The sequence below is a fragment of the Sus scrofa genome, chromosome 18 (assembly GCF_000003025.6).
Source record: "Sus scrofa isolate TJ Tabasco breed Duroc chromosome 18, Sscrofa11.1, whole genome shotgun sequence".
In the NCBI taxonomy this organism is placed as follows: Eukaryota; Metazoa; Chordata; class Mammalia; order Artiodactyla; family Suidae; genus Sus; species Sus scrofa.
Window position 1 is genome coordinate 40,006,127 of NC_010460.4, and position 13,456 is coordinate 40,019,582.

The following is a 13,456-nucleotide window of genomic DNA, read 5'->3' on the forward strand; positions in this document are numbered from 1 at the left end:
GTTGGACCTTGAGCATGTTACTTAATTCCTCTCAGCCTTGTCCTCAGCCAAGTGAGGATACCAATAATCTGCACCTTCAAGAATTGGGGCGATAAGTGACATGGTCTGAGAGGAGCTTTCAGCCCTATGCCGGGCATGAGAAACATTATCATCGCAAGTATAAGCATGTTTGATGATCCACAGAGGATTATAGTTCATTGTGCTGCTCAGGAGAACTGGCCAGAACAGGCAGAAACTGGGGGAAACCCTGATGTCTCTTTCAGCTATTGGTCCCATAGCCTTGGGGCTGCAGGCAGAAACCAGAAGAGCTTTGTCAAGAGGGATTTTCAGAGACACAAACCTATCCAGTCCCACTTCCCTGCCCAGGGAAGTGACACAAAGTGAGGAAGTGAGCCATGTAGCTCCTTTTGCTGGGACGAGTGTAGCTGTGCCGCAGTGCAGACCGCAAGGAGAGCAGTCATCTCAGCACTGTGAAGGCTGCAATTCCAAGAATGTGGATGGGGGGTAGGGGCACCAGCACTGGCAGGACAGGCAGAAGGAAGCATTAGCCTCAGGTAGGTTCAGGTAATAAAGGAATGAGGGGGTTAGGGGTTGGCTTATATTCTCGCATTGGACATCACCGGCGGTCCCAGAGATAACTGGGTATGGCTTTCATGGAGTCTGGAGATCCTAAGCAGCAAAATTGAAAAGTGTGAGTGAAATCTGGGTATTATTGCCAATGTCATTGTACCCAGAGGCTGCTAAGACCTAGAACATCATGGGCTAGACAATCAAAGTGAAATTATCAAGGTTGACACTGAAACAACCACCTTCAGAGAATACTGCAGAATAGTCCAAGCTCCCCATACAAGGGGTGAGAAACCTGAGACTCAGGGAGAGCCCCTGGACAACTTGACTGTTGGTCCTACTCCATCCTCAACCTTATCAGCTGAGCCACCTTTCAAATATCCAAATCAGATTACATTATTCCTAAACTTCAACTCCTAAAGCCAAATGCTCAGTTTAGCATATAAAGCACTTTCTGCTCCAGCTCCTGCTCCATTTTATTCTCCTCTTGTCCACCTGCACCCGCACTCTCCCCCTGGTCTCTACACATGCACAGCCTCCCTGCTACACTGCCCTATCTCTACTCTTTACCTGGCTAACTCCTACTTATGACTCAGCTCAGGCACTGCCATCCAAGGGTCACATTCATGGGCCCTCTCCAGAATTCTGAGACCTCATGCACCGAGTTCCATCACTGGACTCCCCACCTGTGCTGAGGCATGTCTGGTTTCCCCACCATGGTGCCTGGAGATCTCCATACTCCTAGTACTATGTTTGGTCAAGAAATGGTTCGCTGGACTGAGAGCTAGTGAGATGGTGAACTAGGATCTTAGCATTGGGAGGACTATGGTGATATTTGGTCCAGTCTCCTGGGACATCCCCCAGAATACAACAGCAAAAACAGCAACCATATGCCTAGGTCTGGCTGTCTTCAAGATTCAAAGTTACTACTTTTTGAGGCAACTCACTCTTTTCAGGGACATGTGTAACCAGCAGAAAGCTATTCCTAAACGCAGCCAAAATCGGCCCCATCGGCCCTTATTCTACCTTCTAGAGCCATGCAGAATAAATCTAACCTCTCTTCTACATGGCAGCCCTTTCTATCTGTGAAGACAGCAACTTTGTATCCTCTTCTCCAGGATAAACATCCCCAGTTCCTCCAGCTCTTCCTTATATAAACATGGTTTCAAGTTTTCTCTCCATCCTGACCACTTGTCTTTGAATGAGCTCCAATTTTAAACATTTAAACATTTATACAGCAAACTAGAGAACCCCAAACTGACCCTAAGACACCAGGCCGGGGATAGGAGTGCAGGGTGGAAAAAGCCATCCCTCTCATTTATTGGGAATTCTCCCTGCCATCCTGGCCTCTGGTCACCTCTGCTCTCTTGGCAGTTGCACCACACTCTTGATCCACAATGAGCAAACAGATGTTTAAGCCCCAAGCCTTTTCCACACTCATCACACATCTTCCTTTTAGGCTTGAGTAGTTGGTTCCTTAGACCAAAGGGCAGACTCTGTATATATCTACCAGAGAACTTCCCACTGATTGCTCCAAGGAACTAGACCTAGGCTATGGCCCTGCTGTCTGCTGCCTGCATTCCCCAGTGGCTTCTCAGTCCTCTGCTTTCATGTTTCACCTGCTTGTGTGGGGAGGCTTCTGTTCGCCATGCTATTCCCCAATGCCTTGATGTACCAGTGTGAGGCTCCAGTTCTAGGAGGAAGCTTTTCAAGTTCAAAGCCTTGGCGCTGTACCTCCTCCTGAATGAAGTCAACTGAGCTTTGTTTTTTGCTGTCCAGAGACCAGACAGCTCTAGCTGAGTTTCTGATTTCTCTGTTCCACCTGCCCTACTATCTCCACTGATCACTGTACCTAAATAACAGTATAAGCAAGTGGCTTTTCAGAAACTGTGAAAAGCAGAAAGTTTGACCAAGTCTGTAATGTTAATTTCCTGGGCTATCAACCGAAGTAACCAAGGGGAAAAAATAAACTAAAAGATTATTTTCATGTCATCTACAAATTAAAATAACCAAGTTGAAGATAATTGCCCCAGGGTTTCTGGGGTTTTATATAACCTCATTCATCTCAACTGCCTCTTCACTGTATGACCTTAGTTAACTCACTTAATCTCTGTAGGGTACACCCGAAGTCTCCGTAAAACAGCAACAACACTGTTTGCCATGCCAACCTTACATGAATGATAAGGCACTCAAATGTTAAGCAGAAGATACTACAGAGTAAGCATATATTCAGCCCTACTTTTTAAAAATCAGAATCTGTAAATACACCATTGAAATCCAATGTGCAAAGTAACATCTTTAAACTTTTATTCAAACTAATTATAAGCTTCTGCAAACTTATGTTTATAATAGAAATACTACTACATCCTTAAAGGTAGTAGTATAAGGAAAAACCACAAAATGCCATGGTAGCATTTATTACCAAAGGTGCACACAGTTAACTCTAAAGGAGAGAGGAGAGGTAAAGAGAGAGAGAGAGACCTGTGTAAAGAAACAAATGGAGATTGTGTAGCCATGGCACAGGTTTCAGTTGGGAAGACTCTCAGAAATGGCCTGTCTTACGTGATACATTTGGAGGTAAAAACCCTCTAGATCACATTCATTTATCTGAAAAAAAAATTACATCAAAGAGAAATAAATTTCTTCTTGAATAGCTGTGAAGGGTTCACAATAAAAAGTCTGATATTTGTGGTATGTATGACTTATCCACAGAGCCTTATTGTTACTATTCCTTTGTATTGTATTGTATCACATTATAATTAACTAAGATAAGCTAAAAATAATCACGTGAAAGGCCACTGTAAACCTAGGTACAAATAAAACATTATTTAGTTGTAAATTATATATTTTGGAGGAAATAAGAATTTTTCAGGATTTATATAGGTTCAGATTATTTCCAAAGAATAGATATTTATTCAGTGAATCTTCCTTTGCAAAGTAGGACTTGAAATATTGAGTTATTTACCTTTGAAAAATAAAATATCTCTTTGAACCTAAAACAAAATAAAATAAAATTTAAAAAATGAAATCAGACAGTTCTATTGCAGCTTAGCAGGTTAAAAACCCAGCTAGTATCCATGAGGATACAGGTTCAATTCCTGTCCTTGTTCAGTGGGTTAAGGATCCAGGGTCGCCGTAAGCTGTGATATAGGTCATAGATGTGGCTCGGATCCTGCATTGCTGTGGCTGTGGCATAGGCTGGCAGCTGCAGCTCCAATTTGATCCCTAGACAGGAACTTTCATACACTGCAAGTGCAGCCCTAAAAAGAAAAAAGAAAAAAAAAGATATCAAGCTATGAGGCCTACATGGCATCTTAATGAGTTTAAAATTATGTTCAATTTTTTTTTATAAAATAAAGCAAAATGAAAAAAATCAGCTTCAACTTTTTTAACCCATCACTAACAAAATGAAGCATTCCCTAATATCACCCTTTCTTTATTTTAAATTAAGGGATTTTTTTGGACTTATGAAGTTCTTTTTTTTCTTGTCAAGATTCAAAATATGTAAAATCTAATTCATATTTTAACCAAAAGTAGAATGGGGTACCAGGCTTATCAACACAGCTTAATGAAAAAGCACATTGCTTCGGATGAAAATCTAAAGCCTTTTTGACAAATGGAAGTTAAGCAATCTTCATGGAGTTTAGCAGCAGTATAAGCAGAAAGCAAAAGGTTGCTCCAAACCAACCTACCTGATCCTTTTTTTTTTTTTTTTTCAGTTATGTTTTGCTAAGAAATTTGCATTTGGCCTGTATTCCCATTCTGACCCCAATGCTTTAGACAGAGGATGGAACCCAAAGTAGATTACATGAACTATCATGAAACTTAATCCTGAATAGCCATATTCAATTTTAAAGCAAAACAAAACATTAATGATGCTCCACCTCGCCAATCATCTTGACTAAGCACTAAAGTTTGCCTTGGGCAAAAGCTTCCATGTATTATTCAGGAACATCTTATAAAAATATAATATTGGGGAATTCCCATCGTGGCACAGCAGAAACAAATTCGACTAGGAACCATGAGGTTGTGGGCTCGATCCCTGGCCTTGCTCAGTGGGTGAAGGATCTGGCGTTGCTGTGGCTGTGGCGTAGGCTGGTGACTACAGCTCCTATTAGACCCCTAGCCTGGGAACCTCCACATGCTGCGGGTACGGCCCAAAACCAAAAGACTGAAAAAAAAAAGTGAATAGGCAACCCACAGGATGGGAGAAAATCTTTACAAACAACAAAACAGACAAGGGCCTAATCTCCAAAATATACAAACACCTCATAAACTCAACAACAAAAAAAACCAAACAACCCAACTGAAAAATAGGCAGAAAATCTAAATAGACATCTCTCCAAAGAAGACATAAGGATGGTCAGTAGGCACATGAAAAAATCCTCATCATCACTAATTATTAGGCAAAACTACAATGAGGTATCACCTTATAACAGTCAGAATAACAGTCAAAAAGTCTACAAACAATAAATTGTGGAGAGGGTGTGTAGAAAAGGGAACCATCCTACACTGTTGATGGAATGTAAATTTGTGCAATCACTATGGGGGATAGTATGGAGGCTCCTTAAAAAACTAAATATTGAACTATTGTTATGAACCAGCAATCCCACTCCTGGGCAAATATCTGAAAAAAAAAAAAAAGCAGTAATTTGAAAAGATACATGCACCCTAATGTTCATTGCAGAGCTATATTCACAATAGCCAAGACATGGAAGCACCCTAAATGTCCATCAACAGAGGAATGGAAAAGGAAGACATGGTACATCTATACAATGGAATATTATTCAGCTCTAAAAAAAGAATGAAATAATGCCATTTGTAGCAACATGAATGGAGCTAGAGATTACCACTCTGAGTGAAGTAAGTCAAAGAAAAACAAATATCATATGAATATCACTTATATGTGGAATCTAATAAAAATAATACAAAAGAATTTATTTATAAAACAGAAACAAACTCACAGATTTCAAAATCAAGCTTACGGTTACCATAGGTGAAACCATTGGGCGGGGAGGGAAGAACTGGGAGGGTGGGAATAACATATACACACTACAGTATAAAATAAATCATTAGCGAGACCCTACTGTACAGCACCGGAAAATCTACCCAATAGTTTGTAATAACCTATATGGGAAAAAAGAATGGATATATTAAATTTTTTTAAAAAAAGAATAATCTGTCAGGAGTTTCCTGGTGGCCTAGCATTAAGGATTCAGTGTTGCTCAGGTTTGATTGACCCCTGGTCCGGGAACTTCTTCTGCATGCCGTGGGCAGAGGAAAAAAAAAAACAAAAAACAAACAAACAAACAAAAGAACAAAAAAAAACCCAATAATAATCTGTTAAATATTTTAAATTATTCGAGGTAGAAAGGTCTCTGCACTTGTCTACACAATGAAGTACCTTCCCATCAGCTTTGTGCAAAAATCAGTTACACAGTTTGAGTTCATTTTAGTGCTATGTGAAACAAACAAGTAGAGTGAATTTGTTAGCATTTTCTAGTATAGAATCCAGCATAGGTACACATAATACAAAATATAAATTACACTTATCCCTGTTAAAGTAGTCGTACTGGAGAAGACTAAAACTTGTATGATCACTCATCATCATTGAGTCAGGTTGCTTATTTCTGTGAGGCTCCTCAGTTTGGGTTCAAAACTGGCCTCTTGCTATTTTCTAGCTACAAGACCTTGGGCATATTTCCTTCTTTGTAAATTGGAACAATAGTCATGAGACAAGGATGTGGGTGCAAGTAGTTTATCTGACAGCTGACCAAGAGATGCCAGTGGGAAGTGGGTGAAAGGGGAATTGGGGAGAAGACAATAAACTGCTAGGCTGTGAGCACTTACCACTGCAGCAACTGGTGCCATCCTGCTGACTGCTCTAGGAGGTGGAGTGTAATGTACATCAGACTTTCCCAATTGGAAGGATGAGGCAGTTGGGGTATGAATTTACCAACCCCTGTCAGTCATCGACCCAATGCAGTGGCTGCACAGCTTCTGCCAAACAGGGAGGGTCCTCAGGCAGAAAAACTGCAGGTGGGAGGTAAGGAGATACGGGTGGAGCAGAAACAGCATCTGTTACAACCCCGAACTTCAAAGGGACATAGTGAGGATAAAAAAGGGTTATGTATGCAGAGTCCGTGGCCTGCATAACGCATAATACATCTCAATAAAAATTAGTTTCCTTAGGAGTACCCGTCGTGGCTCAGTGGTTAACGAATCCGACTAGGAACCATGAGGTTGTGGGTTCGATCCCTGGCTTTGCTCAGTGGGTTAAGAATCTGGCATTGCCATGAGCTTCGGTGTAGGTCGCAGACGCAGCTTGGATCCCACGTTGCTGTGGCTGTGGCGTAGGCCCGTGGCTACAGCTCCGATTGGACCCCTAGCCTGGGAACCTCCATATGCCGTGGAAGCGGCCAAAAAATGGTAAAAAGACAAAAAAAAAAAAAAGTTAGTTTAATTAGATTTCTTTGAATTTGAGGGGAAGGCCCATCTCTTGTGTGTGTGTATGAGTGTGTATGTGCACATATATGTGCTGTGTGTTTATTTAATTTCTCTCGATTTCTCTATAAAACAAGGATATCTTCTAATTAGTGAAGTTTATTGGATTTGGTTCTGAGATGGCAAAAAATTATATAGGATGTTTATGACTGTGACTGTAGAGCCAGTGGGTGAGAAAACAACTAATACCTACAACTGACTACTGACATAAAACTACAAAAATTAGGTTTTACTTCATAGGAAACTGGAAAAGTTTCCCTACTCTAAATGCAGACAGTGAAGCATATTCCTGCTGACAATATCAGTGATGTCATCCACACAGTCTTGTTCCCTGTGGCAGGAGAGAGACCTGCGTTCCTGCTGTCCTCATCAATGGCATATCAGGGAAAGTGAACCCGGATTTCATAATCATGTTATGCAATCTGCCAGATTCAGAGTTATAACTACCTCCATTATTCAACCTTCATTACTTCTCACAGTTTTATTTGTGGCTTTCTCTGCAAAAAAATAACAATGGTTAAGATTTTTCCTACTTATATGAAATCTGCCTCTGGTCAAAGACGCCTGCTCCAAGACGGTATGCCAAGGCACTGCCTTTTTTTGTAATGTCCTGCCCCCAGTTCAAACCACTCACTAATTCCCTGTAACTAAAAAAATGACTATAATTAAAATCTTTTACAGTGTGTTTAAAATTGTGTTCCATCAATTCTAGGACTCCCCCCACCCTGCCACACACACACACACACACACACACACACATTTTAACATCTCTGAAATTGACTGTGTCAAACTCAGTGTCATCTGACAACTGCCAGCTTCCAGGCTCCAGTCATGCTATTGCTGTCAGTGCCTGTGTGTGCACACATCTGTCTTAGCTGTCCATATCATGTCACTTCAACCGACAGATGTGCCATGGCCATAGTCTCCTGTCAAATGGATTATCATTCAAAATAGCTTTAAATTCTCCTTTGAAAAGACACATGCACTGCATGTTCATTGCAGCACCATTCACAATACCCAAGACATGGAAACAACCCAAATATCCATCAACGATGGTTGGATTAGGAAGACATGGTATATATACACAATGGATTACTACTCAGCCATATAAAAGAACAAATGATGCCATTTGCAGCAACATGGATGGAACCAGAGACTCTCATACTGAGTGAAGTAAGTCAGAAAGAGAAAGACAAATACCATATGATATCACTTATATCTGGAATCTAATATTTGACATAAATGAATCTTTCCACAGAAAAGGAAATCATGGACTTGGAGAATAGACTTGTGGTCGCCAAGGGGGAGGGGGAAGGAGTGGGATGGACTGGGAGCTTGGGGTTAATAGATGCAAACTATTGCCTTTGGAATGGATTAGCAATGAGAACCTGCTGTGTAGCACTGAGAACTATGTCTGGTCACTTATGCTGGAGCATAATAATGTGAGAAAAAAGAATGTATACATGTATGTGTAACTGGGTCACCATGCTGTATAATAGAAAAAAATTGTATTGGGGAAATAACAAAAAAAATTTTTAATTAAAAAAATAAAATTACACTATGATTCATCATTAAAAAAGTTCTGTGCACAGAAAGGCATGGAAGAGAATAGTTGGAAGTATAAAATTGAAATTAATGAAGTGAATATTCATAATGGAAGAATGACAGTAATTCCATATGCTCTTGCAAAGCAAAAGCTAAATGCTTTCTAGGACATAAAACAAGAAGATACAGAGAGGAGGAATGTATTATGTTTTATTACCTAAATACATGCACACAGACTATTAGCCTATGTCAAATAACACAAGTGAAGTAGGAGAAATTGCCAAATCCCTGGAATAGATGTGGTTTGATTAATTAGTGTGCCACACAGGACTACTGTTAAAGAAGTAGACATCCATTTGCCTAAAACTTCTCGTTAGTTCTGAACAGAAGCTGCTTAACTTGCAGCAACATATGATTGGACAAAGGGAAAAATGACGCTTTGAGCTTAGTCAAAAAGGAAAATTTTTAGAATGGACACCAGGGGCTCAGGAAAAAAAAAATCATAAAGGCAACAATGGCACACTCTTAAGGCTGCGTTAAAATGCTTTGTGGCACATGGGACAATGCTGTGTACAAAAACATGGAGAGGAATAACCTGTAGATGAAAGGGGACTAAAGAGAATCAAACCGTGAAGATGAAGAAGTTTTAGGAATAGCTCAACCAATTTATATTGCTTAAATCTTTCCTCTTATTCAGGCTCAAGAGTAAGATGTGATAAAATTTATGTCTAAGGAAGTCTAAAAGAGCTCTTTAAATAATTATTTAAAACTTTTAAGTGATTTAAAAAAACCACTATGTCATAGTTTAATTGGCAGTGGTTTTTTTCTAAGTGATCTATAAAATAACGCTGTCACTTGCAATGGATGACATCCTAGTGCTGAAATACAGTAGTAATAAGAGCTGCTAATTCTTGGAGACTCTATATGCCCAGCACCACATCTGGCACTTTATGTACATCACGTCAATTAGTCCTCATATGAAACTTAAGAGGTTTATAAAAGTCCTATAACATCTGCACACCTTTGACAGGTAGTTTCCAAATGAGGTCACACGTGTCATATTTTTTAAAGTACAGTTTAGCCCTTCTGTTGTAGTGTTAGTAGTAGCAGTAGTGGTAATAGTGGTGGCGCTGGTGACAGTGGTATTCTGGTCTTCCAGCTGACAGACAACAAAACCCTAAATCTGAAAATGATGGTGAAGACACCCAAGGGAGGCTCAGTATATGGTCTAGTTCACTGAAACAAAACCAGTAATGTAATTTTCTTACTTTGCATAAGAAGTAGGATTTGGATAGGTACAATTGAAGAAGAGGAACCTTATTACGCACATTTTTTTCAATGTTTATTGCGTTTAAGTAAATCATGCATAGTAGGCAATAGCCAAACCTAATGAAAGCCAGATTATGCTTTTATTAATGAAAAAAATAATACCTGAAATGTAGAAAGAAATTCCATGTGTAACAGCTCCTCAGATGCTGGCATGGCCCTTCTCCCAACCTGTGTGAAAGGCAGTGAGCCTCTGGTTCCAAGCACCTCTGAACTGGCAGATACCTCACTCCGCACAAACTATGTTTTCCATCAAACTCTGGGCATGCCTTCATGAGAAAGGCAATGGAGAGCCAAGCTCACTCACTTTCTGACTCTCACGTTCTTCCTCTGTACCATTTGTTTACTGGGCCAGTAGGGATATAAAGTAAAAGTAAGGTGAAATCAATCCGGGTGGTCATTCTCATTTCTCTTCCAAGCGAAACCAGTCCTTGAAGTCTGATCTTGTTCACCAAGGTACAGATAAGGAAACCAATCCTTAGAGAGTTCCATAAGTTGGCCAAGGACACTCAGCTAGTTAAGGATTTGTTCTAAAAGGGATGTGAACCTCAATTCTACGTAATATTCTATTATGATTCTACATAATATTCTATATATATTCTACATAATATTCTATTATTGATTACCACTGTTTTTATTTTCCAACTATTAGCAAGCATTCAATATTTCCTAATTATAACTATAAGCATTATGGTACCAAATAGATTTAGTTTACTATTTTCAGTGCATTAACTTAGATTATAGGTGCCCAAGTGTTGGATTAGTTTTATGACCTATATTTTCCCAGAGGACTTTCTGGAAAGATTAGATCAGAAATAGCTGCGTGTACCTATTCGACTACATGTATGTTAGCACTATTTATGACCAAATTTGACTAAATCAATATAGGTGAAATTATTTGCACTTGCATATATTCATCAATGACAAGATTCAAAATTTTTATGTTAACTGATCTGAATGAAAGGATATGTGAATGAATATATTCATATCTGTGTGTAGTGGTCTGGCTATCAATCTACCTATATCTTTGACCCTCTGTACAGGAAAGAACAAATTTTCTCTTATAGAACTCCCCTCCAGATTTGGGGTTGCTTGCCAAAAAAGGGGGTGCAAAATGGAAATAGAATACTTCCTTTAAAAAAAGTTTTGTAAAAGCTACACAGTTGTTGGAGGAGAATCTATAATCATGTGAAACATTATGAAAATAAATGAGGTATCAAGCAGTCCCAAGATACTTATATCCAACTATATGCTTAATTTAAGGTTTAATTCTGTTGGGATATAAAAGAATCTGTCCTTAAATTCATTAGAACACAAGACAAGCATATAGACAATTTTAGAGTACATAATGAGAGCTAAATTATGTCATACCCCCAAGGGAAACTCTCAAGAAGATGAAAGCCAGAATAAATAGGGACGAAATGAAAATTGATCTGCCTCTTTAAGAAGGTAGTTAGAGGGGTAAAGAGAGGATACTATTTTAGGTGAAAAAAAAAAAGCTCTATTACCCCTGCCTTGATGGAAAGAAGTTGTGTACCCATGGAAAGTCAGCTTTCCCAGAACGAAGTGGGGGAAGCTAGCAAGTTGCAGAAAAAGAGTTTTAGAAAGAAGACGTAGTGGAGCCAAGTGACTGAGAGTCCTGAATGCCTGGCACTGGAATCCACACTGAACCTGGGCAAAGGGAGCCATGGAAAATATGTAAGCAGATGTGTGGCTGGAGAGCAGTGGACTGAGTCCCGCAGAGATGTGCAGGACACCCAATGCAGAAACACGCATAGAAAGGCTACTTCAAATACCACCACAAAGCCAGGTAGGATAACAGCTAGCCAAGGGGTTTTCTCAGAAACATTTCCAAATGAACAACAGCAGGTCAGGGTGAGTGACAAAACCTGGAGCTGCCGCTCTGCGTGTGCTTGCAACACAGCGGTAGCACTGGTTTTAGAGGAAAGAGTCACCAACTTCCATGTGTACGTTTCTAAAAGAATGCAATGTCCCTGAAATGGCAATATCATCTCTTTGTAATTAGTAGACGCCAACTAGGTAAAGATATTTTAAAGAAACGGAACTAATGTAAATACACTTCTAGCCAGGAATCAAGTTGGAAATATTATGAGGATGATGCTGATCGTTATTTTCCTCACTGTGGTAGTATGATTTTTTACTTATTTATTTACATTTAAATCACAGGTTATTTCCCAAAGGATTTCAGGTGGCAAACAATGAGAGTGGAGCTTCAGTTAATCAGTTCTTTGTTGATTTATTTTATCTCTTTATTTTTAAAACCATGACTCATATTAAATGTGTCCATTTAAAGCACTGTTTCATATTTGATATATGTAAGGAAAGTTTTAAAAATTACACATCACCACTTGGACACTGTATTCTACTTGGCTCCTATTTTGATGTCTTTCAACTATTTCAGTTTTTAAAACAGCAAGCAGGTCATCAGAAAAGGTCTGAGGAGTTCCCGTCGTGACGCAGTGGTTAACGAATCCGACTAGGAACCATGAGGTTGCGGGTTCGGTCCCTGCCCTTGCTCAGTGGGTTAACCATCCAGCGTTGCCGTGTGCTGTGGTGTAGGTTGCAGACGCGGCTCGGACCCCGCATTGCTGTGGCTCTGACCTAGGCCGGTGGCTACAGCTCTGATTCGACCCCTAGCCTGGGAACCTCCATATGCCGCAGGAGCGGCCCAAGAAATAGCAAAAAAAAAAAAGGGGTCTGAGATACATTATATTCAACTCCAGTGAGGTAGCGTATTATATTACATAACACCAGTTGCATCTAACTAGCAACAACAGAGTATGTGGCCATTATGAACATAAAACTAATTCTTACATGTTTATCTTGCTGGCTAAGATCATGGGAACTACCAAAATATTTACTTTCTGTACTATGTTCCCATAGACAGTTATAATTGTGATGATACTTTAGCAGTCGTAAAGGCAGGCTTGATACTGACACCAGACTTCCTCCTTTTGTTTGTCTTTTAAGAAGAGGTCATTAATAACAGTAATGATTAGCCATCTCAATCACCACTCAATCTAGACAGGAGGCACAATGGCGCTTACATCAAATCTGACCTGTGACGTAGGAGACGTTAAGCCTTGTAAGTGAGCCTTGATAAGTCCCTCCACACAATAGGATTTCCTATTATAAACATCTGTTTTCTCACATGAACCATGTTGAAAACGTTAAAAATAAGTTTCTCTTTCCATGTCAGTTTGTAAAAGGAATAATCAATCAAAAAGTTAAGGCTGAAGGTCCAAATCTCCTCCCCTACTGATGTGAATTTCCATCTTCACTTTCCCAGGGGACTTAAAAGTTCAATACTAGGGAAAGTAACTATTAAACCGTAAAGAACACAATAATGCCTTTCTTTTTCAAAATTAGATAACACTACTAAAGATGTTCAATGCACTTTGAAAGAAAAGAAACTCAGGCAAGATGCTGTGCGATGACCCAATACTCCTTCCAACTGCAGGACTATATGAGTAATAAGGTCCCCAGACAGTGC

The 13,456-nt window shown here is 39.7% G+C and overlaps 1 protein-coding gene across 11 annotated transcripts in view; it reads right to left on the bottom strand.

Annotated features, from left to right (window-relative positions):
* The window catches only part of BBS9 (Bardet-Biedl syndrome 9), a 730,525-nt gene that overhangs the window by 342,407 nt on the left and 374,662 nt on the right, over positions 1–13,456 (bottom strand). Inside the window, exon 21 of one of the 11 annotated variants that reach the window (XM_021079338.1) lies at positions 6,418–6,600. The exons of the other annotated variants lie outside the window; for them this stretch is intronic. Coding sequence (XP_020934997.1) covers positions 6,520–6,600 — 81 coding nt within the window. The 3' untranslated portion in view covers positions 6,418–6,519. The remainder of the gene's footprint in view (positions 1–6,417; positions 6,601–13,456) is intronic. 11 annotated transcript variants of the gene reach the window in all.